Below are 26,802 nucleotides of genomic sequence, written 5' to 3'. Positions count from 1 at the left end.
TGCCCTACCTACCAACCACTCAATAGAACCAAAGTGAACACAAGATCTGCTTCAACTGAATGTTCTACACTAGTTTATGTGGTACAATTTAGCGTGGCTAGGGGGAGAAGGTGAGCGTAATACTGTATGTCCCTCAGCTTCCCACAAATAATTTAGTGCTCGTTTACTGTAAATTAAAAACACTATAAGGTCTTAAAAAAATGAATTAAAAAAAATCTCACAGAGCAAAATGAAAACATATTCTAACAGATATCAACGATATTAGGAAAGAATCTCCCCAAAATTACACAATTTCAGACAATGCTCTGTACAGAATTCAAAACCATTATACATTACAGTACCTGCAGATGTTTTGCATTCAGTACAGTATATTACACAGCTCCAGTTAGGTACTGTAGCTGATGTTTGCTTATACAGGTGGAAAAGCGTCTATTTAGCTTGCTTCAGTTACATGTACGTTCAGCGAAATAGAGTAGATTTCTATAATGCTCTTACAAAAGATGCAAAAGATTATTGCAGGGAGGGTCATCTTCAAGTTGCATACTGCATGTTTTACATGAATGAGTTCAACTAAGAGGGCAGTGGTTCATCTGGCAGAGAGAGAGAGAGAGAAAAAGAGAGAGACAGAAAGTGAAAGAGAGATAGACAGAGAGAGGAAGAAAGAAAGACAGAGAGAGGAAGAGAGAAAGACAGAGAGTGGTATGGACAAGAAGGGCCATTGCTCCCCTCTGCTGAAGGTGAAAATAGCAGTATCTCTATGTCCCACTGCCCTGTACATTCAAGGCCAGCATTGCCCAGCACTAGCCTAAATTCCACCCTGATTCTGAAAGGCGACTTCCTCCAAGTGCTGTGTGAGGTCTTAGTCATGACTGAAACTCTGACCACTGTTGTATCCCTCCGTCACAGTTTGAGCTCGTTGGCGATTTTACAGGCGATATTCTTGAAGGCGATGGACGTGCCCGATATTCTCTTGAAGCGCACTCCGTTTAGGGATAGTCGAGGCAGCTTGCACACCTCCATCTCCCATTGGACAAGGTTGTCCTGGCGAGCGTCGCCATGGACGCAGAAGAGCAGGAAGCGTTCCCGCTGCTCGTAGTCGCAGCTGTTGGCGTCGAGAACTTTCCGGATCTCCCTCATCATCTCGGCGGGCTCCATGGAGGAAGTGGTCTTCATGCTCCAAGTGAAACGCAGCGAGCGAGGCTTTGAGGAGCCGTCATCCTTGGTCTCCCCAGACGCACTCCTACAGAGAGGGCGAGAGGAGAGAGAGGGAGAGAGAGGGAAAATATAGAGAGAGGGAGAGATGAGAGGGAGAGATGAGAGACAGAGACAGGAGAAAAAGAGAGACAAAAGTTGAAGTTGAAGGAAAAAACATTTGATGACCATAGCCTGTACGGTCGATATTCTCTGGTTTGGAGGTCTCACCTGGGTGTTTCTGTCCTGGTGCTGGTCTCTCCCTCACTAGGAAGCCTGAAACACCAGGAGAACAGCTCACACATGGAAAAAGGAGCTTTGTGCATTTAGCTCTGTATGTCCATCACATCTAACCCTTCAATATCATCATCATCCTCAGGTTTGGGTTGTCATGCCAGGGAGGGACACTCCTACTGTGTATCAGGGGTACCAGGGTCAGGGGTCAAGGCACAGTTGAGGTGGCAAAGTGTTAGAAACAAGGGTTAGCTGCATGGCAGTAGTCTAAATAAATACAGTATGTCCCCCTTTCTATGTCCTATTCACAAATCTCTACTAACATGACAGAACTGTGGAGCAAAGATTCCACTTTCCACCTGTTCAGATCTGACAAGGAAGCAGCGTCAGACAATTTACATGCACCCATTTAGGATTGGACACCAGCAGTGACGGGCTGTTGGGCAGGGTTTAAGACCAAAGAGTATGTTGCTGTAAGGGAGTGGGCACAAGACAAGGGCATACAAGAGGCAAGGACAACGGTGGCTCAGGAGACAGTGGGCAGAGAGTTACAGTAATGGGGACAGGACCAGGCAGCGTTGTGTTGTCCTACCTCGTGGATGCCCTGAAAGACATAGCTCTACGGAGGAAGAGAAGCAAAGGAATACTGCTGTGAGTCTACTGGTAGGTAATAAGGTGTCATAGAACACTGGCTGTTCTATAGATGGGCAGTGGCCATTTACAAATAAGTGCATAGTGCAAGGTGCTGAGTGGCAAGCTAAATTAGAAACAGGGTGAATGTGTGTGTCAGGGAACTCCAGAGAGCGTGAGGGAGAGAGAGAGTGTACTAGTGACATGAATGACAGAGGAAGCATCGCCCTGTGAGTCTCCAGACGGTACGACTCGACTGACCTGCGGACAAACTTGGAGGTGATCTTGCTGATGATGCCCGTGGAGGTGCCCCTGCGCTGCTGGGCCAGAGCCCCCGTGTCGTGGGAGAGGGTGGGGGAGGCAGGGGGGCCGTTGTAAGTGGCGCTGCGGCGGTCTCGAAGCTGGGCACCGTGGAAGGTGCTGCGGCTCGTGGTTCCCCGCGGGAAGCGGTTCTTCTCCGGGGTGCTGATGCTATGGACGGACGGGGAGGTGGGCGGCCCCCGCGCAGAGGAACTGCGACACACACACACACACAATGTGTAAAAAGGGCACCTTAGTCATTCCAAGTGCGTTTCAAATGGTGCCGATAGAGCTCACCCTGCTTTGAGTTCACTGTTGTCGTCAATAGGGGGCAGCGTGCTCTTGGACGGGTGTCCTGATGATGACATGGATTTGGTGTGACAAGGCCGCGTGGAGCTCAGTGCAGACCCGCAGGCAGACAGGGAGCTACCAGACACCTCGGTTAGACTGAGGGAGGGAGAGAGAGAAAGAAAGCAAAAGAGAGAGGAAGGAAGGAAGAAGGAGAGAAATGTGGGAGAGAGAGAGGGAGGGAGACAGATGGAGGGACAAAGACAGAGACAGCAATGGTTGATGTGGTCAGAATACCCAGCCAAGCAAGCAAAGTAGACAGTAATCAATAGGAATCAGTTACTGGTGGCAATGTCGGCTGCCCACCTGCTGTCTTTGCCGTTGGGGATAGCAGAGTGGCGGTCCGTGGAGGTCCGTTCACACACGTATGTGTTCCTACGAGTCATTCCTCCGTTAGTCTGAATCAGGAAATGACAGGATAGGAGAGGAGGAGACAGGAGAAGAGAAGGGTGAAGAACAACGAGAAAAGAATGGAAAGCAGGAAAAAACACAGAAGAAGAGAGGCCCTCTTAACATCCCAGACAATATCCCAGCGACATCAAAATGTGACATCAAGTACTCAGTTGGCGTGCGTGTCTTACCCCCACGGCGCTGGTCACTTTCTTCCTCTCCTGCACCCCCGACGGCGAGGCTGCGACATCCCCCTTAGAGGATGCCAGCTCCAGCCTGCGAGCCCCGTCCCATTCCTCCCGGTGGTCACTCTCCACACTCAGGGCCTGACCGCGCTTAGAGTACGACACCGCAGGGGGCACAGACGGACCCACTGGAGAACACACACACACATCAAATTACAGTTTTGCACACACCTTTACTCTACTAAATCCTACAGTATTTGCAAGCTAAACACAGTGACTTTGAGGGAGAGAATGCCCGGGCACAGACTGTCACACAACTGCACATGCCAAACCAACGAGAGCCATAACCTAAAGCACGTGTGTGTACAGGATACCAGAATGTCCCTATAGAAAATGACTGCGTGAAGATAGAAGCCAGAAAAGCAAGTACACAGCAAAGCTCTTCTCTCCGTTCATGCTTTGAGGTGCCATTATTTAGAAAGCTGCAGGGAGGGAGGCAGCCAGTAGGTGGCACCAGGCACCATGCACCCACAAGGAGAGGGAGAAAGTTGCTCCAGAACCAGAACTTGGTAGCAGCACACTCAATCTCTAGACAGGCCTGTCTCTAAAGTCCACACCTAGTTCTGGTTGAAATCAAACTGGATACGACTTCTAGTCCTAGCCTCAAGGTCCTGAGCATCCTAACTGGCCATAGATTATGATTTGATAACAGCACTGCATGTCTCCTTCACATACGGTAAGTTCAAGTGGGATTGAGGGAGAGTGGACTATTCTTAGATCTGTCTCTATGGGCAACTTCTCCCTCCCCAGAAGGCCTAAGCACTCTCAGAGCCGGGAGGGACGACTGGTACTTTACTTGGCTTCTCTATGACATCATCATCATCCCCACCATGATCACTGTAGCGCCGCTGCTTCTGATTGGCTGAGATGCTGCGTGTGACCTTGAGGTGGGTAGGTGATTGGCTGGAGCTGGTGTTGAGTTCGCTGGTGGGTCGTTGTCGCTGGCCCAAGTTGCTGTTGGACTGGGACTCGCTGCCCTCGAACTGTACACACAGAAACACACACTTACAAAACACTCTGATAATGCATGAAGTAATGAACAGGTTATGGGTTTTGGTGTGCTGACCTCTGGAGTTTTCCTCCCCAGCAGGAGGTAGGTGGCCATGACCTCATCATACTTCTGGCCCAGAAGAGACTCAGTGATTTCGTCCTTTGGGAAACCCATCGTCACCATCAGCTCTGTCACACACACATGGGGACAGATTGACTTTAACCATGACAACCTTCAGAGAAAAACATACCTAATACATATGGTACTGTGCAAATGGTCTCAGGCACAATAAAATAAAATAACATTTAAGTAAAGCAAAAATGCTTTAAGACATAATTAAATGAAAATACTAAACAAACATTTTGGCAAAATTGCACTTTGCACTACTGCAGCACAAATACAGAAGACAAAAAATACATATATTAGACAACATTCATGAATAAATTATTGGGTGCATAAGACTTCTGCACATTGCTGTATATCAATCAAAGAGGTATGCTTAATTCAGACCACATCCATCACCATAACAACTTTATTTCCTTATCTCACTAACACAGACACACCTATCCGGACCGAGTCATTGAAGTCGGTCTCAGGCTCGTGGTAGGGTTTCAGTTCCTCCTCTTCGTGGCCCACATTCATCCAGTGGTCTTTCATGATTTGCTGTAGGGAACAGAGTCATATTTAGGCACTCTCAACATATAGGATAAGGTTCCTTGAAGATGTAATTTTAAGACGAATTATTTCCATTTTAATTCCATTCCAAGCCATATGCACATAAAATCATATTGGAACAGTTTGGTTTAAGTGTGAATTATTTAAATAATTTGAAAGGGATACTTAGACACGTCAATGAACACATCTGATGATGTATTTCTATGATGTACTAATCTGGGTTGATAGGGCAGTAGTCATCATCATAAAATCTCTCAATCTCACATTGATCTCCGGATCTCATTTGTCTTTATCAGTGTAATCTCTATCTGGTTGGATTTGTGAGGCGCCAAGGCAGACAGGTGCACAGGATTAAGGATTAGAAATAAGGTTAATATTTGAGAAGGGTTAAACAGCCTGTGGGCCAATAAAACTGAGTTGAGCCATTGGCTGGAACGACAGGAAGGGGTTGGTGTGGTGAGTGGGAGGGCTGAGGGATGAGTCAGAGGAGGAGAGAGTGGTACAGACCGAAAACACACTACTCCGTTGCAAAGATTAGCACATTCCAGAACACACGACTGCATACAAACACAAAGACATACACCCACACACATGAACCAATATAAACACTCAAACATACACAAAAACCAACAGAGTTCATTACCCCTGTATGAAATTAAAGTCAGTACTGTCCAGTGTGAAGAAGGGTCCTCTTCCTTCAATAACCCTCTATTACATTTTATTTGTATTTTTAACAAAGTACAGTATTCTGAGCGTGTGTGTATTTATATATATTTACATCCAAACTTCCTCGTTTGCCAGGGTTGAGCACGAGCAGCTTCTTCAGCAGGTTCTCACAGTCGGTAGACATGTAGAACGGGATCCGGTATTTTCCTCTGAGAACTCTCTCCCTCAGCTCCTGCATAACAGCACAGACACAAGTACAGCCAAGGACACAGAGGGATGAGTATGTTAACAGGCTTCCTCTATGTCCACCTAACAGAACCCCTGGGCACACACACACACACACACACACAGACATACACACCTTGAGGTTCTGTCCGTCGAAGGGCAGTGATCCGCTGACCAGGGTGTAGAGGATGACCCCCAGGCTCCAGACGTCCACCTCGGGCCCGTCATACTTCTTCCCCTGGAAGAGCTCCGGGGCGGCGTAGGGAGGGGAGCCGCAGAACGTGTCCAGCTTGCTGCCCAGCGTAAACTCGTTACTGAAGCCGAAGTCTGCGATCTTGATGTTCATGTCTGCGTCCAGGAGCAGGTTCTCTGCCTAAGTGTGTGTGTGTGTGTGTGGCGGGGGGGTTGAAGAGTTGTGTTTCAGTGTGTGTGTGTGGGCGTATATATGTATGTATGTATGTATGTGTGTGTGTGTGTGTGTATTTATGGTAGGGGGAGGGGCAAAGAAGAAAGAATGAAGAAAAGAGCTCAAACTAAATACACAGGAGGTTGTATGGAATGTATTTCATGTGACGTGGCAATCTGTTGATTCCATAAGGCTGACTCCTACCTTCAGATCCCTGTGTACTATCCTCCTCTGGTGACAGTACTGCACAGCAGACACTATCTGGAACACACACACAGAGGTGATTTATCATGGGCGCCGAGAGCCATCTGGACCGTTCTTTGAAGTCTCACATGTGTTCACTGTGCCGGCCTAGATCTAACAGTCTAGTACCTACTGCTGTGTGTGTGGTTACAGCCCGCATAAGACATGACATAATGCTCGCCAGAAGTTCACAACTTTCTATTCCATTTGTGTGCATGGGAGACTATGGTGTATTTTTATGGCAGCAATAATGCATTTGCCAAATCTATAGCATTACCCACTGAATTGTCTGTTGCTATGACAGATGGCGGAGTAATCTGCCAAAAGAGGCTATCATTCAAATGGATGTGTTGTGGCACACATTGCCTCATCATTGATATACACACCACCCATGTCACCCACCACCCGCGCAGTGCCACACATGCATCCGCTGAGTCAGCCTTAGACAGTGTGTCACAGGACGTTATCAGAATAAGATGGGGGAAAAAATCTGAAATATGGATAAAATATGGGATAAGATTAAGACACTTATTTCTTTCTCTCTCCTATTTCTGTAACAATAAACTACATAGGTTATTTGAGAATTCCCAACATATTTGTATTTTTTAATTATTTATTTATATTTATGATAACACCCCTATCTAATGGCATTTCGGTAAATCTTCAACCAATTTGGACATGTCCACAAGATTGATCAGATCCAGGAACAGGATTTTATGGTTCAAAGAGAAGACAACGTACAAGTAATTGCAAAATCATTCTTGAAAATTCAAATAAATTCCCCGAAATTCCCATGGAGAGTATCTCGATTTCTCAACTTTAGAGGCTGCTAAGCTACCCGGTAAGAAAAAGTAGGTACATTAAATTTCAGTCTGTCTAGTCATGCTCTTCAAAATAGTAACCTGACCACTAGGTGTCAGGGAAGAGCCCATGACCAAAGCAGTTGTAGCATCATCTTACACTTCTACCAGACAGTCATTTATGAATTTAGCATTTTCATAAACGTTTTTCAGAGTCTGTAATTATCTGTCAGCACTGGTAACTTACTTGACAGTAAATTACCTATGTTCATTACATAATAACCCCCCCCCCCCCAACAAAAAAAAGGTTAAAGACTCACCTGTCTGAACTTGGCCCTGGCCTCCTTCTCTTTCATTCTCCCATGAGCCACTAGGTAATCAAATACCTCGCCTGGAAAAAGTAAGTAAAGATTAAACATGATCATCATAATGACAACCATCATAATCAGAGCTATAATTGTTTTAACCATTATAATATCAATAATCATAATAAAATTCATGTTTTATCATAATCATCATACAAATGCTCATCATCATCATCATCATCATTTTAAACATTATCATCATCATCATTATTAGTAGTAGTTACCACTGCTTTCACACACACACCAGGGAATACAACATTGAGGAGGATCCCATAGACAACCATATGGCAGACAATGTCCTTCTGCCCTAACTTCAATGGTATGAACCTGCAGAGCCGGAGAGCCCAGAGAACCGGAGAGCTGAAGTTTCAGGACCGCAGTTTCAGGACCACAGTTCTAGCACCCTCGTTTTATCTGACAGCGCCATCTAGCGAAGTGGATGACGATATATACCATTGAGTACGTGTCACTACTATCGCAACAAGGCTATTTGAGGCAAGAAACGAGGAAAACTGGGGAATTTTATTATTCAGGAATGGATATATTTAAAATATATATACAATAATAAACAATAACAATCGCAGTATCACATCCATCCACCCCTTCACCAAATACACCTGAATCGCTCCCTTCAACCCTTCATCATTCCCTCCACCCCATCAACCACTCGTGAGAGCAACATTTTGAAGGATTTCTAGATTTTCGCGAACACCAAAAGACCAAAAAGAGAGCGACCAAAGAAGTATTCCCCACAAACAGTACTTTCTGTTTTCAACTTGGTTGTTAACAGTTGTTTGTTTGGTAATCAGTGTAGCTCAAAGGTAAAAGTAGCTAATGTGAATAACGTGTGGTTATGTATAAAACCACTCCGGCATCGTGAAATGATTTTGACAGCAAAGTTGAAGTTAGCTAGCTCACGTTAACTTTACTGTCCAATTCAAGACACCAGAATTGTTTTATACATAACCACACGTGATTCAAATTAGCTACTTACACTCTAATTCTCATCCATCTTGTTATGTATCAAGCATCACTTCCTCTTCTTCTTGATATCATTTCAAGCCGTAACCTACGTTCACTACTGCAGGAAAATCGGCTATTGATTATCTTTTTCCGGTCCATGGTTATCCAATTCGTTAGGTGGCGCTGTTAGATAAAACGAGGGTCCTAGAACTGCGGTCCTGAAACTGCAGCTCTCCGGCTCTCCGGGCTCTCCGGCTCTGTAGGTACATGCTACTCCCTAACTTTGCTTTTGCACAGAATACTGTACTAAGACTAAGGATGTTAGTGCACAATAAAGTGTACTCACCTCCACTTGCGTACTCCATTATCAAATACAGCGTCCTCTCTGTCTCAATTACTTCAAATAACTTAACTTACAGGAAAGAAGGAGGAAAGAGGGAATTAGATTAAAGTCAAATCTACAATATATAGTTTCCTAAAAGTTGAATTAGCGTGTATTTTTAGTACAAACTTAGACCAACCTATATTTGGATGATTTAGTATTTTCATTATCCGGACTTCCCTGAAAAGCTGTGGGTATTAAAAGAAAGAAGATGGTTGACATTTTGTCAGAGTGAAATGTCACAGACCTGCATGCACGCACTCCCACACAATCCTCTGGGCTCAGTCAAATCCCCAAATTCTGTTCTACACAGAGAACAAGCAGCATTACAGAGCCTCTTACTGTACTGTGCCTACAGAACTAGCCAGTCAGCCAGCCAGCCAGCAGTTCCTCAGACGCCCACCCTGCCCTCCTGAGCATGGCAGGACAGACTGACAGTATGCCCAACTGGCCTCTGCTGCTCACTATAATCATCTTAACAAGACAAGATGGCCAACGGACATCTGATGGGGATCTGTAGATCCATTTATGTAATGCTACTGTAAGATCTCCGGCCAGTTCATTATGAAAGAGCATCTTCTAATCCCATGTCCTCTTATCAATCCAATTTGACCATACGGTCCAAATGAAAACTATGAAAATGATCTCATCCAACTCCAGAGACAAGAGTCAACCTTTTGCATGCAGCTGTGAATATGTGTATGTGTGGATGATGGGGGAGTGTGGGTGTGTGTGAATGATGGGGAAGTGTGTATGTATGTGTGGGATTCCTTTGCGGACGTAGCTTCTCGTATGGGCGTTTTGGGCCTTACGTAAGTGCTGGATCAGAAAGCGTTTCTGGGTCATTTAACACAGCCATTACTACAACGTGAGCCAGCACTGCTCTCTGGGACTCACTGGGCTGCTTTCAACTCCACTCCCATGCTGCTGGATGCAAGGACACCCATCCACACACCCCCATCCTCCACCCACACAGATCCACATCCCCCTATCCTTCTAAGTCATGCACACTACCCTCCATCCACCTCTCACGCACACATACACACAGAATTCCCTCTATAGAGGGCAGAGCAGTGCTCTAAATAAAGCTCCTACATGAGAGAGAGGTTCCCCAGTATACCTGGAGGAACTGGACGAAAACACGGAGACTGACGAGATACCTCCAATACTGTGTCACACCATCACACACCGATGCACACAGGCCTTAATGGTCACACAAACCCCAGCCCACATGCGGGGAGCAGCTAGCTAGTAAGCACACGTGTCGACACACATGATCCAGACATCCCTGGGGGCAGAGGTCCTCTGTGTGCTCATTGAGTAATGGTCTGTAAGTAGAGGTTCCTACGCTTTCCCCCTCTCGCTCTCTCTTTTCCTGTCTATCCTTTTCTCTACCCCTTTTCTTCAGTATCTACCCCCCCTTATTTTCCCTTTGTCTCCAATTGTCTTTTTCCTTCCGTTTTTCCACTCTTTCATCCTTTTTCTGTCATTCTTTCTCTCCTTCTCTCTCTCCCCCCTCTATTTCTTCCTCTTTCGTTTGCGTCATCCCCCCAGAGAGCTCACAGGAGAGGCACGCGCACAGCCGTTTGAAAACAAAGGGAGGAAGCCGAGTAGTGGAGGGCAGGAGAAAACAGCACACTAACAACAACAAAACAAAGCCAGCCATTCTGACTGCTAAGCCAGCTGCCATCGCATGTCCTGCCTGGGGCACAACAGATGAGCCACAAACCTGACAGGGATCTGCTGTCAACCAAGTTCAGGACAAACTGCCTTTGGAAGTATGTTCAACTTGCAATAAAGAAGATGGATAATTATTTTTTAAGCCACATCCTGTAGAGCTGCAGTGTACCCATACACACACACACACACACACAATGCCCCTGCATCAAGTGTGCCGTTGACCTACTTCCGGCGACCCAGAGGCACCCAGACTCCCAAACTGGCCTTAATTACAGCAATGTTTGTATACTCCGGGAGAATAGGAGCTCAATTCAGACGGTCCCTCCACACTGGACTCACACACGGTGGCCGAGGGTTATTTCAGTCACAGCAGCACAGCTGTTCATTCAACACAGGGATTAATGAAAGGATGAGTAGCGTAGTATGTGTGAGCACTTGCACAAGAGGGACAGAAAGTGAGAGGAGGGGGAGAGAGAGAGAGAGGACAGAGAGACACGTGCTTCCCTGACATTCAACCAGAGACACACGTCCCAGTCCTGCTGTCCCCAGCTGCAATAGTGCGTCACAGCCTGGCTGTAAATACCCCCTGCCCCCCTCCTCAAACACTGCAGCGAATAGAGGAGAGGTCTTTCTCTTTAACTCTTTCTGTTTCTCTCTTCCCTTCGTTGTTTCTCTCAGTGTCCTTCTCAATCTTCTGCTATAACTCACAAACTACACATCCGAGAGTCATTATTAAATCGTCAACATGCAGTCAGACAAAGTCTTTGTCAATGGTGCTTAAAAGGGCATTGTTTCCCCGTGTCTTTATTTGAGTCACTCCAGACATAGTCATCTGTCCAATCACGTTCCCCTTGTCTGAGCAGAGTTCTCCCGCCCCCTTGGGTATCCTGATTTCTCATTGGCTAATGCAGAGTGACAGCCATAAGACAAACAGATGTAATAGCCATTAGGAGAGCCTGACCCCCTGTGAGGCACTCTTCCATTGGTTAAAGAAAGAAGCAGCAGCTGCAAACACCAAAAATGTATCTATAAAGGTTAATTATTTTTTTGATTATTAATGAGATTATTGTATGTATGTCATATTGTATGTGTTAAAGTATCAAATTAAATGATCAAACCTTTAACTAAAGGGTTCCAAATATGCATAGTTCATCTGGAAACATTTGGCATAGGTTGTAATTGTAATCAATAACAACAATAAAACTGAAATATAATTAATAGGAAATACATACTGACGATTAAGAACTGTGTGAGAGTGCACAAAATGTATTTCTAAATATTGGCTTGTAAAGACGAAACAGGGGGATGAAAAAGATAATGTATCTAACTCAGTTCTGTGGTCATGTAGAAGAAGATGTAGGTGAGGGAGGTTTGGATCATACTGTGTACTCTGACTTCTTATTAAACACCGCCCTTTCTTTTCTCCACCAGGCGAGCTGAGTATGCACTTTCCATCTGCAAGGTCATAATGTGTCAGCTACCCTGTAAGAGCTATCCCTGTACTGGCTCGATGTGCTACCTAACTGAGATCCCTTTGACTGAGTCTTTTTCAACAGGGTCTAGAGAATAGGAAAGAATGGAAAAAATAGACTGTTCACACATAAGGGGGGAGAGGTGGGTACGAGGTACCGTAAAAGATTGTTATTCTGACACATAATCAAAGAACAAAAGAAAATAATGATTAGTCAGAAAAAATACGTAAAGGGTTAAGGTGATGAGACATGAAGAGATTTAGAAAGATGCTTCGAGGTGGGAGTTTCTGGCTCAGCTGTGAGGGGATTAACAGGAGCTTTAATTTTTTGCATAAAATGTTGAGGAAAAATGTAACAAATAAACAACATTGTCAACAACCGCGTCGGACAAGTGAGGCGTTTCCTGTGGCGGATCTCAGGAGGTGACCTGGGAACGCAGCTGAGCTCATTTCCTGGTCTCACCATCCGAGCCACGGCCACTAGCCAACCTCCCCAGGACAGATCCAGGATCAGCGCATTCTAACCCAAATGTATTATGTGTATATTATTTACAGTATATTATCTTATATCTACTATTATCGAACCCAGATATATACAATGAGTATCGGCATAATAGGAACCAATCAAAAACAAGGTCAGCATGTCATGGCAGCGCCCCGCGTCTCAAACAGACCAGTCCAGGTTGGCCAGAATCAACACAAAAACAGATTCTCTGATTCCTCTCTTCTCTTCTCAGTGTGCTTTGGCTGGTACTTCGAGGACCCAGGGCCCTTCCTCAACTGCTTACAGATTAGTGTGTGTGTGTGTGTGTGATGTGTGAATTTATGTAAGTATGTGTATGAAGTGTTGCCAAAACTATGGCTAAAGGATGAGATATGGGTTAGGCCCAGACCATATTGAACTCCCTCACCAAGCTCAAGCTCAGCATCTCTAGAGCTGTGTGTGTGTGTGTGAGTGTGTGCATGAGCGTGTGTGATTATCATGTGCATGTGTGGGTGTGAGTGTCTCATTGCCTTGTGCTCTGGCTGTGCCCACAGAGCCAGATGGTGTGCCCCACTAGCCTGGCTCTGGACGCCTGCAAAAAGAGAGATCAGTGGCATTTGGATATGAAAGAAAATTCAACAGCGCAGGGTGTGAGCAAGGCCCAACAAAACTGGATCGGACCAGACCAGACCCAAAGCACAGCAAGTGGTGAGCTGATCTGAAAGCATAACGATCAAATTGTGCCCCTCCTAGTACAGGCCAGGGCCTCGGCCCTTTACTCGCTCTGTCCTCCCAGCAGCTCTGTCCTGGCAGAGGAAGGAAGCAACTGAAATGTCACCACTGGAAGCCATCTCTTGCCATGGTCACCTCTCACCACTAACCATTCAACCCAGAGTCAAAGGAAAGACTTGTCTGTGGGAATTAAGTCAATGCCAACCTGCCCGCCCCCCCAACCACCCACCCACCCACACACACACACACACACACACACTTAGGAACATACACCCGCATACATACACATACCCAAACACACATACAAACACTCAGATTTGTCACCTCAATCCTCCAGTGTAAACAACAGCTTAATACTACTATGGGATGCATACAACAGCTCTAAGCAAGGTCCAATGTCAGGGTGACCACCCGAAGCATATAGAGGGCTTAAGAGAGGATAAAATGCCCATGAGTCAATAAAAGGCTCGATAAAGGGGAAGGAGACGAGAGCAGCCTTTAATGCCCAGTGTCTGCATTGCAGATGATGCGTCTGTCTGTCTAGGGAAAGGGCCTTAAAGAGGGACCAAAGGCCTGGAGGGTGGGCTCTACGTACAGAGGAGATAGGGCGCCCCACGGACAGACAGACACAGACAGACAGACACACAAATACAAACACACACTTACAGTAAACTCACACACATTCTTGACAGAAGCAGCCCTGCGAGAGCCATACAGTCTGACCCCTACTCGAACAAAGCTACGGTCAACATCAGAGGGCAGGATGAATAATGAATGCCAGGGCCGCAATCTGTTCTCTCGCTCATGAAAAAATGAAACAAAAAAAGCACCAGTCTGTAGTGAGTCTGTTCCCACACCAACCGACAGCACCAATATGGACCGTAAATAGATAAGATCACAGCTGCCTCTCATGAGTCTTAAAATACTGCCAAACCATCCGCAATAACAGAAAATTTGAATCATACAATTATACTGTCAGAGAAAGCTGAAACAAACTGGGCACAACATAACCGACCCAACACCTCATCTTCACACATCAAGAGTAAGAGACAGTGAAACAAAAGGCCTCCATTGCACTGGAGGTACAAACATTTCAGCACATGCAGATGCTTCTTTGCTGGAACACCAAAATTAGATTATTAATATTAATTTGAATATATTATTCGGTAATGGTTTATGCCTATTTTGGTTCTGTGTGTTTGAATGTGATAAGCACTACTTGTGGAGGTGCCGGTGCTTGTTTTCACAGGTTTGAGGAAACCATGGTAATTCTCTGAGTCATACCTGCCGTTCACACTCAGCCAACCATCCAATTAACCCCCTGTTTGATTACCTTGCTGCTCTCTCTCCCCCCATTGAGTGGAGTGACACTCATTGAGCACTTTCCTCTCTCCCCCATTCACATCAATGTGACAGGGCAGCCATTTTGAGAAGGTAATGGTTGTTATTATTCTGTCATTAAGCCTGGCCCTGCACCACAGACCTGCTGCATCAATGTTCTCCCACTCCATTGAATCAGTTACAGGATGGGAGGAAACAGATAGGGGAGGGGTAGAGAAGGAGAGAGGGAAATAGGGAGAGGGGGAATGAAAAAGAGAGAGAGACAGATAGATAGAGAGCAACACTACCCACACTTTGAGGCTAAAACAAACAAACTTTGTTAGAAGTGTGTGTGTGTTTGTGTGTGTATGTATGTGTGTGTGTGCGTGTGTGCAAGAGATGTTGCGTGTCTGTGTACAAGTTTGTCTTCAGCGATCTGGATTTGGGTTCAGTATTTAGGAAAACAATTCTAAACTTCTCTGTCTGGTTAACTACCACAGTAACTAGGAGTAATTGACAGTCAGATGGAGGTAGATTTAGAGGGATAAACCCACAACATTAACCACCCCGCATGAGTGTGAAACATTCTGCTAAACATCATATTCAGAAATCTAAAATAGACAGTTGTTGACAAACTGTACCCCGAAGATGGCAAAGCAAGTCTAATGGACCTGAAACATGCTAACAAGCAAAAGCCAGACTCCCTCAAAAAAAGCTGCACCTCAGTAGTGTTACAGTCTGGACATACGGTAGTTTCTATTCCTTAGTGTTTCTCCATCATGTCTTACCTTCTGTAGACTAGTGGGGTTTAGCTGGGTTTTGTCAATGATCTTCACAGCCACCTGAGATAGAAAGAAAGTAGATGACAAGTCAGATGATGTTACAGTACAATGTGTTTTGTTCTTGTTTTTGGTCTACAAAGTGTGCTCAGTGCATGAATAAGACACTACATAAATTAATGGACACCATTTCTCTGTTCTGTAGTTGGAAAGTCGTTTTAGTTCCAGGAGAATGTCAAAGTGAGATTCCTTCATCTTGGCGTTGTGACACAGCTTTGATGCAAAACACAAACAAAGCTAAAGAAACTAGGAAGAGAACTACAGGGGGGGGGGGGGGAGAGAGAGAGAAAAAGTAGGTTTTTAACAAGGCATAAATGCAGTTTCTTTCACTCGGTAAAGACAGCAGATTGTAGGGACAAACTAGAGTGTGGGTCCCTGGGTGCCACAGACTAAGGGTGGGTTGATGACTATTGGCATGCTGCCTTGGTCTATCTGGCCTATGGTCTGAGCTCATCCATCTAAATCATCATTGTACAAGTCCTGTAGGTGAACCTGTTTCTCTCACACATTACAGTCCCTTTCCCTACACAGATACACATGATTACCTTCGTCAAGCTCCGATCGCTCCATCCTAACTCTGACTTAATCTTCATGAGATGGGAAAAATGCACAAATAAAAATGAGGTGTCGGATCTGTTTGTACGGTATGGTTTGCAGTAGTTTGAGTTATGGCAGAGAGCTGTTACAATTAGACATTTTGTTTATGTTCTCAGGAGGATAACAAGCAACACAAAAAATCTCTTAACAATTGTCTTGAAATAAGGAAAAAAGGCCAACTTCAATGCATGTACAAGCGTTAGCTTTATTCGCTTTAGAAGTCCTTCAAGAGTCAGCAGACACACTGGTGTGCTTCACTGGAGGAGGGGCCTTGGCTCCTTGCCAAGTCTCCCCAGTCAGAGAAGTGCTGAGTCATCACTATGGCAACACTTGAATAGATGTACTCAGCGTTCTGCGACTAGATCAGGGTTTCCCCCGAAAAAATCTGCAAGCAATGCCACATGCAGAGCTGCTGATCCCTCACATCTACACGAAGGAATAAATACGGTTCGGGTTACAGAGAGAACAACCAGGGAAAAGAGACAGAAAGGACTCCTCTCTCACTCTCTCTCTCTCTTTGGAGATGTCAGAGGAGGAAGAGACAGAGAGAGAGACAGAGAGAGAGAGAGAGAGAGAGAGAGAGAGAGAGAGAGAGAGAGAGAGAGAGAGAGAGAGAGAGAGAGATAGAGAGAGAGAGAGAGAGAGAGAGAGAGAGAGAGAGAAAGAGAGCAGCTAGCAGAGGGCGGCTGTGGAGAGACAGGCAGAGTGCAGGTGGTGTCTATTTCAAGGCTGTCTTAGGTGGGCAGGTGCACAGACAGACATCAGCCCCCCCCCCCCCCGCGCGCGCGCTTCTTCCGGACAGGGACGGCGCTGGAGGATAGCCGTATGTACACACTGTGTGTGTGTGTTCAAGTGGGTGTTGGTCTTTGCGTTCCGCTTCCTTGAAAAATGTCATTTCAAATTTCAAATCATTCTGTTTCTCTTTACTCAAGCTTTATTTGTATCTTGATAGCTGGTTGTCTCTAACATGTTATTTGTGGTTAGGATCCGATTCAACTCTTAAGTGCACACACACAAATGCATACAGGAGAAACACACCAAGACACTCTTATACACATGAACACAGCAGAACACACCAACGCACGCACGCACCCACCAACGCACGCACTGAGGTGGCTAATGGGTCTGCTGGGTTGGAGGGTGAATTATTCAGCCGCGCTGTGACAGAAGGGAAACGTGCATCACTGTTAATTATTCAGTCCCCTCGTAACACACGGTCCATATGCTCAAGGCCCTATGCCGGCCGTGCAGGCACAAACAGACACGGGAAGGACAGAGACAGAAGTGGAAGGTGAGTCACTGCATCGTTCCGTGTGGTGTGGTGCCTTCCTTCCTGCATTACCTCTCCTTAGGGGTGCACAGGGAGGGGGAGGGGACTGTGACTGGGCTGGGTTAATGTACAGGCCAGCAATGAGAACATATATCGACAGTTGACCAACATTAATCTACTGCCTACGAAGTTTTTCATTATATACTTGCATTAAAAAACTACACACACTTTCTTTTGATCGGGTCTCAAAAGAAAGGAAATCCAAACGACTGCCACATCCCCTCTCAACTCCACCGACGCACAAACAAGGTGTTCAATGATTAATATTATGTTTGAACAGTACCGCAGACCAACATGTACAGTGGTGGGGGAGTTTGTTCATCAGTAGTAATTGGTCATTTACATTTCCTGTCTTTTGACAAAATATAGTAAGTGTGTATAGACAGAGCAGGCTGCCTCGCTCTGAACCATGCATGTGCATCTGGATGAATTCATAAGAGCTCTCTTCTGTACAAAGCTGTGGATAGCTTCTAAGGCCATTAGAATTAGCACACACTTCAAACTTGTTTCCTTTTTATCTCCTTAAATTACATTCAAGGAAAATGTACTGATATTTACAAAGACAAGAAACAGACATGAACAACTAAACTGAGTCTATCTATCTGTTCATGATCTTATCTATGTCCTTTCTGAGCACCTGGCATATGCTCTCTAGTCTAAGTTGGTGCAGTACCCTGGGAGATGTCTATGCTGGAGCGAGTCCTGCTGAGTGAAGCAGTGAGCGGATCTCAGGTCACCTCTCCCTCACTGGGGAAACAGGATCTTTAATTACGAACGCCCTGACTCCGGCTGTCCATCACCCTGTCAGGTCACTGCTGCGTGTGTGTGTGTGCGTGTGCGTGTGCGAGAGAGACAGAGAGAGGGACAGAGAGAGAGAGAGGGACAGAGAGAGAGAGAGAGAGAGAGAGAGAGAGAGAGAGAGAGGAGAGAGAGAGAGAGAGAGAGAGAGAGAGAGAGAGAGAGAGAGAGAGAGAGAGAGCATGCATGTGTGTATGTATGAGATAGAGAGACACAGATACAGAGAGACACCGGCAGAAAGGGAAATAGATCGATATATAGATAGATCATTCTGCATGACCTCAGCAGATCACTACTGTGTCACGGCAGGAGGTCTGTATCGAGGACAGGGAAGGTTAGCCTCATCTCTATTCAGGGAGGTCATAGGAATTTGACCTTACTTAGATGCCTACTTAGGCATACTGTATCGGTTGTGCGATTAGTTGAAAGACCAAAAAAGATGCCAACTGGGACAAAAGCATTATCTACAAATCAGTAGGCTACCTCCTACAAACAGAGTACTTAACTTTATTTTGTTTCTAGCGGATGAACAGGGAGGGATAGGGAGTCAGATGGCTGAGCGGTGAGGGTGTCGGGCTAGTAATCAGAAGGTTGCCGGATTGATTCCCCGCCGTGCCAAATGACGTTGTGTCCTTGGGCAAGGTACTTCACCCTACTTGCCTCGGGGGGAATGTCCCTGTACTTACTGTTAGTCGCTCTGGATAAGAGCGTCTGCTAAATGACTAAATGTAAATGTAATGGACAAGCCAACTAATTTAAAAGAAATTAAAGCAACTTCAGCAAAATCAGTTACGTGTGTGGACACTTTCTCTTACATTAATAAATTAAACTATACTTTATCTGATAGATTAGGCATCCATCAATAACATTTGCTATTGGTCTCTCTAGCTGGGCACCTACTCTGAAATGCTTAAATGACAGCTTTCTTTCTCACCTCTCGTCCGGTCAGGATATGTCGAGCAAGCTTGACCTTGGCGAAGTTACCCTTGCCGATGGTCTTGAGAAGGCGGTAGTTGCCAATGTGGGGCTGCTCCTCGGTGGAGGTGAGGGAGCTACGGCAGCGCGCAAGGCTGTGGCGGCTGGCCGACTTGGCTGGAGGAGCAGGCGGCTCTGTGAATCCATCCACCGATGAGTGCTGGAAGAATGACATGTGAATATCAGTAACATCCTGAGACACAAGCTTTAGGCCTCCATACACACAGGCCAGATTCAGGTTTCATCTGAATTTCTGTCACAGGTTTGCAAAAGCTAACAGTAGTTAAGGAGACTGGTTTGAGAAGGTTGTGCCAGTGTGTCAAACGCTACTCTGTGCAATCAGAGATTACGACGTTAAGTCACTTCCTAAGATGAATAGGTGATCTGATTCCAGTGACCCACAGTCTTTGGGTGTGTGTGTATTGTAGGGCTGCACAATTATGGCCAAAATGATAATCTCGATTATTTTGATCAATATTGAGATCACAATTAATTATCACGATTATTTGTTGATTTTAACCAAAACTAATTTTATTGTCACATTATAACTGCTTTCACACCCATTGTTGTGCTACATTCCTGCTAATTTACAAATATGTCCATCAAAATAAAATAGAGGCCCTCTTATTCACCAAAATTCAGTGCATCTCCTTAAAACTAAAGACAAATTAAGAAAGAATACAATAAAGAAAATATTGCAAAACTTCAACAGCGCACTATTTTCCATTTTCCATTGTGTAAATATATTTTAGGTAGCAAAAAAAAAACGATACTATGAACAGAATGATGCATTTTAAATATCGCTCAATCACGCAAATTTGATAGTGGGAAGCAAAAATCTTGAAAATCGATTATTTGTGCAGCCCTAGTGTGTTGCCTTCCTTGTTCAATACATTACAACTTTACCAACTGTACAGTCCTTGCTCGGACCTGAAATGCTGCATTTTGGGCCAAAATACTGCAATGTGCTAGCCTGACATTGTCATACTCATAATTCTAGTCAGAATATGAGTCTGAAAACTCTCCGTTGGGCTGTGACTATGGGGCGTGTGTCAACCGAGCTTGTAAAACAAATGCCTCTTCGCTCAATTGGATAGACTTACAACCAATCAGAGCAACTTAATATGTTGTTTGTTGAAAACGAATTCAACCCAAGCGCTCTTTGGTGACATTGTTGATTACGTTACTGTTGATCATCTGTCCATCATCGTATAAAGCCCACCCTGACAATTTAATTGGTCCGAACAGCTCCTGTTCGGATATAGTTTTTCCGCAATCGAGCCCCTCCAGACCCAACTTTCCGACCAAATTTTTGGGTGGGCGGGGATAAATTGGGCTGGCAGCCAGGCTAACAATGTGCACCAGTCAGATTCAACCAATGCCTTGATTATAAAATAATATTAAAATCTCAATATGATTTAGCATTGTATAATGCACATATTGCTCAATAAGGATGGACCCCCTTTTTAGGAGAACTATAGGCCACCGCTCTTCCCATGCCTTCTCCTAGGCAACAGTTGTGGATCTCACTCCAGGTTAAAAAATACCACGATCCTCTGCTTCTGTGTACCACACCCATTCTGAGAATAAACCCCATGGTCTGGTTACCCAGGTACACCTGCTCCCATTTCACCACGGACACACTACACCACGCTAGGCGTAGACTACGTCATGTGAGCTAGGCAACAGTACATCCAGAGAGAGGGCCAACCACACAGGCAAACACAGGCATTCCATAGTGTGTGTGTGTGTGTGTGCAGTAGCAGCATTGATTCCAGTATAATACCATTACACTATGTCTTACAAACCCAGCACTAAATGTATAGAAGTTGGCCTGTTTCCTTGTGAGATTGAGCAGCTGTGTTGTCTTTATCTAAAGCTTGTGGATGTCTCGACTTAAGTGGCTTTGCTGCTTTTTATCAGCTTTGCACAGATCTATTGTAGGGTTATTTCCTCCTCAGCCACTCACTCACTTTCTCTGTCTGTCTCTCTCTCTCTCACACACACAGACACACACACACACACACACACACACACACTACACTCATCTCCAGGTATCCTACATGAATAACAAGCTGGACCTAAAGGTGATTTAAAGAGTTCCAGCTTGAGTTACACGTACAGTCAGTACAATGGTTAATTTAAGAAATACCTATACTTTTTTTTAAACAATAACAAAAACACAGGCATACAGAATGCTATAGCACCAACATTGATAACATTTCTCTTTCAGCACTAAAAGCATCTCATCTCTTAATAGTACTAAGCAGTTATGCAATACTGTTAGTCAGCTAGCAGCCCTTGAGGCAATATGCTAGTTGAGGATAAGATAGCTGTATAAGCACACTGTGATGCTAAGCTAGCCGCTTAGGCAACTGTCAGTGGTCGAGCAGGCTAAAGCCTAGCCCCAGTCAGAATATCTTTTACCAGTGAGAAACTGTCTATGATGATATTATTACATGTTATTATTCTGCACTGCTGTGGTGAGTGGTTAAGACATGGTCTGAGAGCACAAAGGATGACTTTACAAATATACCAGGTGAGGAAAACATCAGTCTAGTTATTTATAAGATGTAGCATATACATATTGATAAATAAAAACTAGCCTAGTTACCTGACCACCAGGTTAGTTGGGTACATTTAAGCCACTATGCTTATTGGCTGATTAGATTTTATTTTCCACAAGGAATATAACACATGAGTTATGGCTGCCAAGGATGCTTCTGCCAGTTTGACTGAGAATAAGCCTACGTTTCCAGTATGGCTCTGCTCTTGAGGGGAATATGCAGGCAGGAACATGCAGTAATAACAGTATGTGTGTGCTGCCTCTCTGGAGACATGTCCACCTACCGATTGACTCTATGGGCTTTTGCAACCACTGTGCAATTTCCCCCAGAAACAGTGGTGTAGAATAGCGTGCCAAGTTTGCCTGTCCAAACTGGATCCTAACATGGAGGTTTCCACCACTAAGGAGCAACTGGGTCAGGCAGTTATCAGCGGAGAGTGACGGAGCTATGGCTGGCACTAGCTGGGGTGACCAGCTCAACGCAGCGCCCCTCCTCCCTGTTTACACACACATTTACATTTAGTCATTTAGCAGACGCTCTTATCCAGAGCGACTTACAGTAAGTACAGGGACATTCCCCCTGAGGCAAGTAGGGTGAAGTGCCTTCCCAAGGACACAACGTCATTTGGCACGGCCGGGAATCAAACCAGCGACCTTCCGATTTCTAGCCCGATTCCCTCTGGATAAGAGCGTCTGCTAAATGTAAATGTAAAGCCTGTCTCTGTGGGGAATAGGGAGGACAGTTAGACTCCTGGTGGACCCCACAGACCTCATTGGTTCTGCAGTTACCACCATGCAGAAACGGTGTGAGAAGAAGAAAAGAGCGGGGAGGCGCTCCACCTCTACCGAGGAAATAACCCACCAGGGCTCCCCCATTACCGTGCCAGACCATTGCTTAAGCAGTGGCACGCAGATTCCCCCTGCCTTCAAGACCCCCAAGTACCCAGGTCCCTGAGGGCCAGGGTTAAAATAGGCCCAAAACCCCCCAGAGGTCTTGAGCCAGGAAGCCTTTTTCTCCTAGGTTACCACCGAGAGACATCCCACAGCCTTTAATCCTACCCTGCCAAGGAAGAAGCAGCAGCGGGCAACCTGATGGTACAGTATGCCATCACTACTGTGATGATGCCATCACTGCTGAAGAGGCAGGAACAACCCCATGGGGGGCTGATTCTATCTCCTGATCCCTATCCTCACTTGAGCCTGTTCCAGAGTGCCAGTTCAAGGGCACCTCTGTGCTGTGTTTGTAATGCTGGACCCTGGACACTGGCAGCATCATGGTGACCTTACATTATATAATGTTGCTCGATTTCTAGCGAGGTTGTGCAAAACGCCTGGTGGAGGACAATTCAATGGGTGTGATTATAGTCAGGAAGGTGATCACAACTAATGTGTTGCATGAGGCTGGGGCACCACTCACAAGGTAGGGGTGTGAATGTGAGATAGGGACCCAATCTCTTTTCCATGCACATAAACTGCTTAGAACTCCCTGATGTTTTTCTGGCTATGAGCCATTTTCTCCTTTTTTGGGAAGTCACTATGTCCTGGTCAGAACAGACAATCCGGCTGTGGTCAACAAGATATTGGGGCTGCATTACCAACATTTACACATGCAAACCGATAGTGTGGAGCGGTGTACATTTTTTTGTCACTGAGAGCTACTCATGTTACCAGTATATTGAATCTTGGGGTGGGCCTGCTGTCCAGGGGGAATCCTCTGTATGGGGAATGGAAACTTTCATAGGTAGTCAGTCAGGTATGGAAGCACTTCAGCGCTCAAGTAATGGATCTTTATGCTTCGACCTACAGTCTCAGGCACAATGGAAAATATTCCACCTTCATCTGGACAGACTAGCTCTTTGGGCTTGGCCTGTGAGAGGTTGAACATACTGTTGGACTCCAAGAGTGCTCTAGCTACTAGGCTTTTCAGTGTGCTAGAACTCCATGTACAAGTGTGACAGATGTGGTCACGCCACCGTTAGAGGTACACATGGCTGATCTTTTAAGACGGCTGTGCCATTAACCTTTGTATCTTCCAGACAGGGCAGTGATATCCATGCCTTTCCAGTACATTCTACAAGTACACGTTTTGCTATGATGATGCTTGGGTTTTGCTACGGCCTAACCCCATTTTTATCACTAAGGTAATTTGCTCATTGGGTGAGTTTCCCTTGATTTTACAGCATTTTATCCAGCATCCTTCTCATCCTTGGAATAACAGTGGTTGCATAGGCTACTCTATGCCTGTGCTTTGCGTGCTTATATGGACAGAGTACAGGGAGTCTGATCAACTGTGTTTGTCTTGGGCAGCACCTCACAGGGGTTAAGGTCAAGCAAAACCTTTTTCACTGGATAGTGGGAGCAATTGCTTTGGTTTACGCTAGTAAGGGTCTCAGTACCTCCGCTGGTCTTTGAGTGCATTCCCCCCTGTGGAATGGCTGTCTTGGCCTTGTGTGGCAGATAGGCCTCATACCTTTTTGAGGTTCTGTCACGTCCTGTGTGTGTTCCCCTGTTTTGTTTGGCCCCGCCTCCTCCAGGTGTGTCTCGTCTGCTCGTTAGTGGGGTATTTAGTCCGTTGGGTTATGTTTGTCCTGTGCCTAGTTTTCAGTCTTGTGTGTTCCTACCGAGCGTTCCCGCGTACCTGTTACCTGTTCTGTTCCTGCCTTGTGCTCAGATTTCCTGTGCTTAGACCTCGTACCTGCCTGTCCACGACCACTCTACCTGATACCGGATTGTACCTTCGCCGCCAGCCTGTGCACCGATCACCTGCCTGTCCACGACCACTCTACCTGATACCGGATTGTACCTTCGCCACCAGCCTGTGCACCGATCACCTGCCTGTCCACGACCACTCTACCGGATACAGGATTGTACCTTCGCCGCCAGCCTGTGTACTGATCACCTGCCTGTCCCCGACTACTCTGCCTTAAATAAACCCCATTGTTCTTGGAAGCTACCTCCGATGTCTGAGTCTGCATCTGGGTCTACCTCTGTGCGTGAGCCGTGACAGGTTCTATAAGTTTGATGTCACTACACCATCTTTGGTTAGAAAGGTTCCGTTCTCTGATTAGTAAGGTATCTTACCAGATAAGTTTTCTTTTTAGAAACCGTTGTTATAGATAGTTGGAGACAGGAAAATAGGGAAAGACAAGCATGAAATAACCCAATCTGGTATTGAACCCGGGCCCCTAAATTATGGCCTTTGCCTTAGTGGTTTGCACTACACCAAGTGAGCCTCCTGGACGCTCCAAGATCACCATCCTTGCATACAGTGAGAAAGTTCAGTTCATTTTGAATGACCTGACAGTGTCCCAATGGTCCTATAATAAGGGAGTTCCCGACTCCATGGTCATGTACTTCTTTACTTTCAGCCAATCCTGGCTGGCATAGTGTAATTTAAGTTTCTGAGGGCTATGCAGGGATACCTCACATGTTGTCAGAGAACTGGGGTTACAGCCCTAATCTGAAGTTATTCAAAACGAACACTCATTCATTCTCTTCATATGTAATTTCAGCAGCATGCCCACTAGATATCACCCCTGAGGGTCAGGCAGGCTCAGACCAAACCACAACAGTAAAGCAAGCGTTAACCAGCTCAAATCAAGACAGAATAGCGTATAAATAGTAGTGCTTCATGTACATTTAATAAATGTACGTTTTATATTGCATACAGCAGATAATCAAGTGCCTCGTTCTAATTGCATTTCAGTGGTTAGAATCAAGGAACGGTCTATTTATCAGGTACAGTGCAACAAATTATTCTTAAATGCAACATCATATTGGGTAAAGACTCTCTGGTTAAAAGACAGTGCTTCAACAGGACCTCAAATACAACATGCTGAAGGGCAGGTTTTGCAGGTAGCCTTCCAGAAGTACACACTAAATATTCACACCCTAGTACAACATATACGAATAGGCTACATTGCGATGCAACCTCTGCCCGTTTCCTTGCCTTCTGTGTTAAAGCAATCAGACCTAATGAGTAGGCTATAGGCTAGTAAAACCTTAATGTCCCAAAAACTACAATTATTATAAGGTAGGTCCAATTTCCAAACGATCGTGCGATACCTACCTAAATGACAACTTATCAAAGGTGTTCTCTAGCCGACAGGTTTGGTAAACGTCCAAGCTTCATTATTAGTTCGTTTCGTTTACAATGAACAATACAATGCATGACCACTTCTGCTTTATAACGTTTATCGATATGATTTACTTACATTCTCTGTATCACGTTCATTCACTGTCGGTAACGGCGTTCTTGTCGACATCGTGTGCTTTTTAGGCCGCTTAGCGATGCAGCAGACTGGGCAGGGCAGTGGCGGTTCGATCCGATAGGGAGAGCGGTGTCTCTACCTCTACATCCCCGATACCGTTCTTACCCTTGCTGCAAACATGAATAACAGTCCTTCTACCACAACATCACGTTATGCGCACAGCCCGGTGGTGGTATATACAGTTAATCTACTCGTTGCGAGCAGGTGTACTTCCTCGGTCGATAAACAGGACTGAAAGGGAAAGGGCACTGGAAGGAAAGAGAGACACTGTAGCCTATAGGCCAAGGATGAGTGGGACGCGAATGCGGTGAAACGGGCGTATCAACCTGCCGCTGCGCAGCAGCTTCAACCACTGCACGGGAGCGAGCAGACAGGGATGGGAAGCAGAAACACAGACTGTAAACCTATTGCATTAGGGGTAGAGGCTAAGCTCGCGGTCTTTTCCAGGTATAGGCTACACCTAGGTCGCGTCAGACTAATTTTTTAGACATGGCATGACAACATGTTGCCAAGATAATTTAGTAACCCATACGCTTAAACAACAGCTACCCAAAATGTAGCCTAAAAGCTAAAGAAATGCAGCAGGATTTTAATAAGGTAAATAATAATCCAGTTGAACAATGGCCCGATGGAAAGAATGTGTTTGAGTGTACAAATGGCTAGGACACCGTTTAAATGGAGGGTG

General features: G+C 45.4%; 1 protein-coding gene across 3 annotated transcripts; it reads right to left on the bottom strand.

Moving 5' to 3' along the window:
* Nucleotides 1–664: 664 nt before the first annotated feature.
* On the bottom strand, nt 665–26,425 carry LOC124474002 (serine/threonine-protein kinase MARK1-like). Of its 3 annotated transcripts, XM_047029830.1 has the most exons (19): nt 26,061–26,425; nt 19,240–19,440; nt 15,530–15,583; nt 9,194–9,242; nt 9,019–9,084; nt 7,665–7,735; nt 6,506–6,562; nt 6,032–6,268; nt 5,783–5,902; nt 4,893–4,992; nt 4,405–4,517; nt 4,135–4,321; nt 3,285–3,466; nt 3,010–3,101; nt 2,653–2,802; nt 2,317–2,568; nt 2,018–2,044; nt 1,423–1,467; nt 665–1,240 (listed from the first exon to the last, which is right to left on the bottom strand). In XM_047029830.1, exons 1-19 carry the CDS (start codon nt 26,109–26,111, stop codon nt 901–903), a joined length of 2,394 nt encoding a protein of 797 aa, XP_046885786.1. In that variant the 5' UTR covers nt 26,112–26,425; the 3' UTR covers nt 665–900. The 3 variants fall into 3 exon arrangements, with proteins under 3 accessions (XP_046885786.1, XP_046885787.1, XP_046885788.1); XM_047029831.1 differs by lacking the exon at nt 2,018–2,044 and having other exon boundaries at nt 26,061–26,424; XM_047029832.1 differs by lacking the exon at nt 2,018–2,044 and having other exon boundaries at nt 4,168–4,321; nt 26,061–26,424.
* Between the last annotated feature and the right edge of the window lie 377 nt (nt 26,426–26,802).

This window comes from Hypomesus transpacificus, chromosome 11 (genome assembly GCF_021917145.1).
Source record: "Hypomesus transpacificus isolate Combined female chromosome 11, fHypTra1, whole genome shotgun sequence".
Lineage (NCBI taxonomy): Eukaryota > Metazoa > Chordata > Actinopteri > Osmeriformes > Osmeridae > Hypomesus > Hypomesus transpacificus.
The sequence above is the reverse complement of the archived record's forward strand: the minus strand, read 5'-3'. Positions and strand labels throughout refer to the sequence as shown.